General features: G+C 28.9%; 1 protein-coding gene across 1 annotated transcript; it reads right to left on the reverse strand.

Moving 5' to 3' along the window:
• Nucleotides 1-1076: 1076 nt before the first annotated feature.
• On the reverse strand, nucleotides 1077-1839 carry LOC131606398 (albumin-1-like). Its single transcript, XM_058878628.1, has 2 exons — nucleotides 1729-1839; nucleotides 1077-1649 (listed from the first exon to the last, which is right to left on the reverse strand). The coding sequence occupies exons 1-2, from the start codon at nucleotides 1778-1780 to the stop codon at nucleotides 1300-1302; spliced, it is 402 nt and encodes a 133-aa protein (XP_058734611.1). The 5' UTR covers nucleotides 1781-1839; the 3' UTR covers nucleotides 1077-1299.
• Between the last annotated feature and the right edge of the window lie 5335 nt (nucleotides 1840-7174).

Genomic DNA, 7174 nt, shown 5'->3' on the forward strand with positions numbered 1-7174 from the left:
GCCTTCTTAAAAAAAAAACCTCCAAACAAAATATTACGTTTGAGGACTCATTCTTTCTCTCTTTACTCAGTAGTGTGGTCTTCTCTACTCATCACAAAAAGATGGGTAGTGTATATTCCACCAATCAAATGACACTATTTAATTTATACATATTTAATCATTAGTATTAAATAGTACAATTATTTATTGTTTTCAATACTTTTTACACTAAAGATAACCTTACCCAACTTTTTGAATTGGGTAAATAAGAATTCACCTAAAATAAATTGGTTTTTTTTGTTTGTTCTTTGCTGTAACTTAGTTTTTAGTCATTCCTTTATTAGTTGAACTTATATTATTTATTGTATTAACAGTTTCCCAAACAGGACAACCAACATTCATGTATAAACAAGATATATACAAAGAGTAATGCTATTTATATATCAAATTTCTGCAATAATACTTAGGTAAATAGTATCTTTTTAAATAAAATAAATAAATTTTTAAATAGTGATATAAAATTGTGTCACTGACCAATTTTCAAATTTGTTTAAATTAAGAGATAATGATATAAAATTGTGTCACTAATCAATTTTATAACTTCATTAACCAATCATTTATATTTTATTAACCAACTTTATTTTAATAGTAAAAGTTATTTTTAATATTTGTGTTTTTGTTAACCAATTTTATAACTTTATTGACCAATATTTTACACTCCATTAACCAACTTTATTTTACTATTAAAATTATTTTTAATATCTAGACGTTTATTAATCAACTTCGTTACTTTATTAACAATTTTTTAGCATGTTAATTACCAATTTTGTTTTACTACTAAATCATTTTAATATTTTGAAATTTATTAACCAACTTGATAACTTCATTAATTAAATTTTTATATATCATTAACCAATTTTATCGATCTTTACTGTTGATCACGTGCATATCACTGTTCATAAAATATTTTTTATTTTAAAAAATACTATTCACTATATGATAAATTATATTAGATGTATGTATTGATGTAATATGATAAATAATATTAGATATGTGTATTGATGTAAGAAGTGGGTGTAAAAATAGCATTACTCGTATACAAATCAAGCTCCATTTCTTAGAAAGCATACATAGAGTCATTAGATTCCATAACTCACAAAATAAAAACACAGATAACAACGTACATACCAACACACATGCATACATTATTTTTGAAATCTAAGTGTCTAAGCAATCCAAACTTAGTTGGAAATAAAGACATACATAGTAACTTTATTTAAGTATAGATAGATAATGCATGCATGGTTTTTCTTGTACATATTAAGTGGAATCTTCTAACGGCATCTTCAAGGAGTCAGAGCTAAGGAAATTCTTGAAAGAGGCTTCAGCATCAGAGTTAGAGTCAAAACACCAGCCATACTTAAGATCCAGTTTTGGATAATAAGCACAGAAGCTCCCACTTTCCTTTCTTGTGCAGTCTGCATGAGACTCACATAAATCAGGATGCTCTTTCACCATCTTAGCAACATGTTTCTTTTTTACGCAAACACCACCCTCCGCACCCTTAGAAAGTACACAACGACAACCATCGTTACACACCGGGTCAGATCTGGAACAAGCAAATTTCTCACAAAGATCTGCTTCTACCTCCTCCATTGAAAACATCAACACTACAAATGGTGATGCCAAAGTTAATACATACATAATACAAATAATGCACACAAAAAGTAATAAAGATAGAAGACATACGTAATGTGGCAAGCAAGAAGAGAGGCAAAAGAGAGAGCTTAGCATAAGCCATAATGCTAGAATGAATTGAAAGAACTAGTTAGTAGGTTGGTGTTATGTTGTACTGATTAGTTCATTCTCATATGTAGTAATTTATAGACAAATCATGTGTATAGTGCCACATTTACCACCACACATTCACTGCCACAAAATAATAATTATAATTATCCTTTCTTTTTTTAGGATTGGATAGATTTCTCTCACTGTGTAAAGTTAAGCTTGCCGACATAGTTTATTATTGATAGTTATAGTGTTTTAAAAAAAAATTTATGTGATTTCGGTCCGTACGAATGTCGTAATATTTGTTTCGATGGTTATGGTGTAGATTACTCAAATTAATTCTTTAATATAAAAATAGCAATAATATTGATATTGAGCTCTACTAAAACTGTTTTGTCATTACTATTTTAGTTGTCTCAGACCGTTTTTAGACCTCCTTTGTATGAAAAAATACGTAAATATATTATTTTTTTAAAATTATTTTTTTAAAATCAACAACAATTACTAAATTATTACAGTATTAATTTGACATACAAGTATTTAATGATTTTATTATAATTTTTTTTTTGTAAGCTAGATTTTATTAGAATTGTTGCACACAAAAGAAAAGCATGAATTCCACATAGTCTGTTCAAGTTATGTGAATTTATACAACAAAAAAAAGCTTTTGTATATCTTGTGTGTCTGGCCACATTTTTCACCACAAATTCACTTATCAAAATTAGTAAATTATATTGGTCCCTCTTTTGAACAGTTAGTAGATAATGATTGCTTATAATTATTGAAGCAAAAAACACGAGCTTATTAAAATACTATTAAAACATGAAAGTTCGGATGACAGTGACAAGTAAAGTAAATTGTTGGTGATTGATGGGTTCCACGTTACATAGTAGTACAAAAAAAACACTAGTAATAGCCTTTCATGGCACTTACGGGTGAATAAATTGTACCTCCACCCTATTCAAACCCACCGACTTATTAATTATTTTGTGAAATTGAATTGAGTAAGATTGGATGTCGGGTTAATTTAGCTGTTTAATTTGGTTATTATAGGATTGTTTTCGGTTGGTTTCGAAAGATTATTCTAGATACGTCAAAAATTGAATCTGATCAAATTCAATTGATATTTATTTTATTTATTTTTATTACTATAAGACTAACATATTATAAAACTAAAATTTATAATATTATCAGATTATTATCATTTTTATAGTTTAACGATAACGTTGTGTTATCACACTAATATAAGAACATGCATTATAAATTTTTAAATAAAATTTTAAATGTTATTTAGTTTGTAGTTTAAAATGTGATAATAACCAAAATAGAAATATTATCACATAATAATAATCAAGAATAAAAATAGTTATTCTTTAATTATTCTAAAATTTTATTTATTCTTTTACAATTAAAAAATGAATATGTGAAATTTTATTTAAAAATAGTTATTTTAATGAGTTTATTTCGAAATTGAGTCATTAAATGAAACCACGATTTACATTGAATTTAAGTTTTAAACTCGATACCAATTCGAACTGACCGATTGTCCACTCCTAATAACACTAAAATAAAACATCATATTCTTGGTGGATTTTCAAACACATTACTCATTACCCCGTTTTTTTACTTAAACACTCGGCAAAATTTTTAAAATATTTTTAAATAGCAAATTTTAAAATTTGGACGAATCAATTATATACCAAATTCTCTTCCGAAACATGAAAACTTGAAGATAAAAAATATATCTAAATTTGAAAATCTTAATTAACAACTCATGAAAATGCACACTCCAATATACCATACCAAATCCAATTTCAGATACACATAAAATTTAAGTTAAAAATCTGTCAAAATTTTAAAATTTAAATTTTTTTTTATTTAGTAATAAATTTGGACATACGCACATGACCGCGTGCATAATATACATGATGTAATATGCTTATGATGCACAAGAATTTTTTCATATTTAAAAAAATAGATGTTATTGTCACATGAAATAATTTTCTAAAATCATCCATGATTATTTTTCGTATTTCATATTTAAGTTAAATATGAGAATTGTCATACCATCGAAAACATATAAAATGATTTGGTAATTTAAACATTAGTAAAATAACTGTGATTCTGCAGGATAAATTTATTAGAAAGTTCAGATGACAATGACAAGTAATGTAAATTGTTAGTGATGGGTTTCACATTACAAAGTAGTACAAAAAAGATGACAATGACAAGTAATGTAAATTGTTAGGGATGGGTTCCAGAGTAATGAAAAAAAGGACTAATGTAAATTGCCTTTCATTCATAACACAAATAAAACATTCTTGGTGGATTTTCAAACACATTACTCATTACACCACTTGTTTTTTACTTAAACACTCGATAATAGAAAAATTTGAAAATTTGGACACTCAATTACATACTAAATTCTCTCTAAAAACAAGAAAACTCAAAGGTAAAAAATATATCCAAATTTAGCACGAAACATTCTTTAAAGGTGTCAAAGTTTTATAAAAAGAGGTTTAATAATTATGTACTGACATTATAAAATAGTTTTATACTATCAATTAATATAAATTAATTATTCTGCTATGTCATATCAATAATTTAAAATTTACAGTATTATGTGATAGGATATATGATGGTGATTAATTGACAGTATAAAATAATTTTACATTATCAATACATATCCTCTTTTCTCTAAAAAAATTGAAAGAAAAGTTAACAAATAATTTATAGACAACTAAACTTTATAGCCAAAAAACACACTTCCACATAAAGAACTCATACGCACAAGTATAGGTATGATACGTGGATTATTTTTAAAATGTCATAAAAATAAAATAAAATAAAATAAAATATAGACAAAATTGTTTAATCAACAGTATTAATTATTTTTAAAAAAGATAATAAATTGGTGCCTATAATTTTTGTATATATAAAAATATTTGAATAGACAAAATCTTTTTTTGTTTATAAATATTATTTTTGTTTTTTCATTATTTATAAAAATATTGTAATCAATATTAAATTTATTCCCGATATTATTCAATATTTTGACCAGTAACTTCATGTTCTCGTCATTATTCAATATTTGATGAATAAATTCATGTTCTTATTATTATTCAATCTTTTGATCAGTAACTTCGTATTCTCGTTATTATTCAATATTTTGATCAGTAAATTAATGTTTCCGTTGTTATTTAGTATTTTGATCACTTTTTCCATGTTCTTGTCATTATTCAATATTTTTATCACTAGTTTCATGTTTACGTTATTATTCAATATTTTGATCAGCAACTGCATATTCATGTTATTATTCAATATTTTGATTAATAATTTAATGTTCTCGTTATTATATAGTATTTTGATCCGTAATTTTATGTTCCTGTTATTATTCCATATTTTGATCAATAATTTCTTGTTCCTGTTATTATTTAATATTTTGATCAGTAACTTCATGTTCCTGTTACTATTCAATATATTGATCAGTAACTTCATGTTCCCATTATTATTCAATAATTTGATCAATAACTTCATGTTCTCGTTATTTTTGAAATAAAAGAGTATATAATATATTTCAAAAAATCAGTATCAAATAAGGCGATCAAGATAGATCCAGTCCCAACCTATGTATACAAACTATAGCATGAGCAAAGCTAGCTTACTCCTATGCTTGGGTTTCATCCACCCTCTTTGTACAATCATAGTAATCTTTTTCCTAACAACACTATTTGTATCATCAACATTGTTCCTATCAAAAATATTAGTATTTCTATATATCCACAAAGCATAAACAGCTTCAGCAATCGAGAGTTTCAACATATTCTGCTTGAAGCCTTTCCCACAAGTATGGCTAGTTAACCACTTGATTTCCTCCATCCAGTTGAGTGGTGTATGCCTGATATGCAACCATTGAAGGATGTCCTTCCAAATAACAGAGCAGATTCTGCAATCAATCAAGAGATGATTGAAATCTTCAGGGGCCTCATTACAAAAGCTACATTGCTCACTTTGCATAAGACCAAGTCTTTTTAATCTCACTTTAGTAGCCAAGCGATCTTGGCAAGCCAGCCATAAACACACCACAGATCTAGGCCTCGCTTGATTGTGTTGAATTAGACTGCTCCATCTCACACTTGGTACAGCAGGGATAATACAATCATACATTCTTTTCATGGAAAACTTACCAATGTTCTGCATCTGCAGCCAGGTTTGATGGTGTTCATGAACATCACTCCTTCTATCTAAGATTGCTCTCATGATCCATATGCTGGTGGAAGGTGCAGAAGCAGTCCAGATAGTATTCCTCTTCAGGTAATATAAGTGCACCCACTTTACCCACAAGTTATCTAACTTCATGGCAATATTCCATAGGCACTTTAGCAAAGCAACTTGGTTCCAAATGCCCATATTGATGATGTTCATACCTCCTTGTTTGATAGGTCTGCAAACCTGATGCCAAGCAACAAGACTCTTTCGACCCTTATCTCTGCCTGTCCACACAAATGCTCTACATATTGCCTCAATCTTGTGGATATCTGCTTTGGGCAAGGGAAATCACATCATCCAGTATTAAGTGGTGGCCAAGAAAATACTTTTTACAAGAAGCATTCTTCCAGCAATGCTCAACAGTTTATGAGACCAATGCTTAATTCTACTAGTTATCTTATCAACAAGTGGCATATAGTGAATTAAGTGAAGTTTTTTACTAGACAGAGGAATCCCAAGATACCTGACAGGTAAAGTGCCTTCTCCAAACTGGGCCTGCAACTTGAGTCTCTCAATGATGTCCTCCTCCATGCTACTGCAGAACATTTGATATTTCTGAGGGTTCACATTAAGGCCAGTAGAATCTGAGAAAGTTTTGAAGGCCTTCAGCATGCAATTCACAGAATTATAGTCACATCTACTAAATAGAAGTACATCATCTGCAAAAGGCAGATGTGTAATGCCAAGTTTCTCACATTTGCTATGATAATGGAACTCAGGATCATTTTTCATCTTAGCCATAATCCTCTGCATGTATTCCAAGATGATGACAAAAAGCAAGGGGGAGATGGGATCCCCTTGCCTCACTCCTCTTTTGGCTTCCAAAATATCAGAATATTCTCCATTTATGTTGAATCTGTAGCTAACAGTAGAAGATCCTAGCATGATCCATTCAATAAAAGTCCTAGGAAAGCCAAGCTCATATAGAATACATTCTAGGGACTTCCAATCCACCATGTCATAGGCTTTATGAATATCAAGTTGCAGCATACATTTAGGAGTGCCCTTCTTCCTTGAGTAGCCCTTCAAAAGTTCTGTAGCAAGCAGTATGTGGTTGTGGATTTGTTGCCCTGGTATGAAGGCTGCTTGGCTAGGGTGGATAATCTTAGTGAGGATCTTGCTCAGTCTATTAGTTAAC

This window comes from Vicia villosa, linkage group LG5, assembly GCF_029867415.1.
Source record: "Vicia villosa cultivar HV-30 ecotype Madison, WI linkage group LG5, Vvil1.0, whole genome shotgun sequence".
In the NCBI taxonomy this organism is placed as follows: Eukaryota; Viridiplantae; Streptophyta; class Magnoliopsida; order Fabales; family Fabaceae; genus Vicia; species Vicia villosa.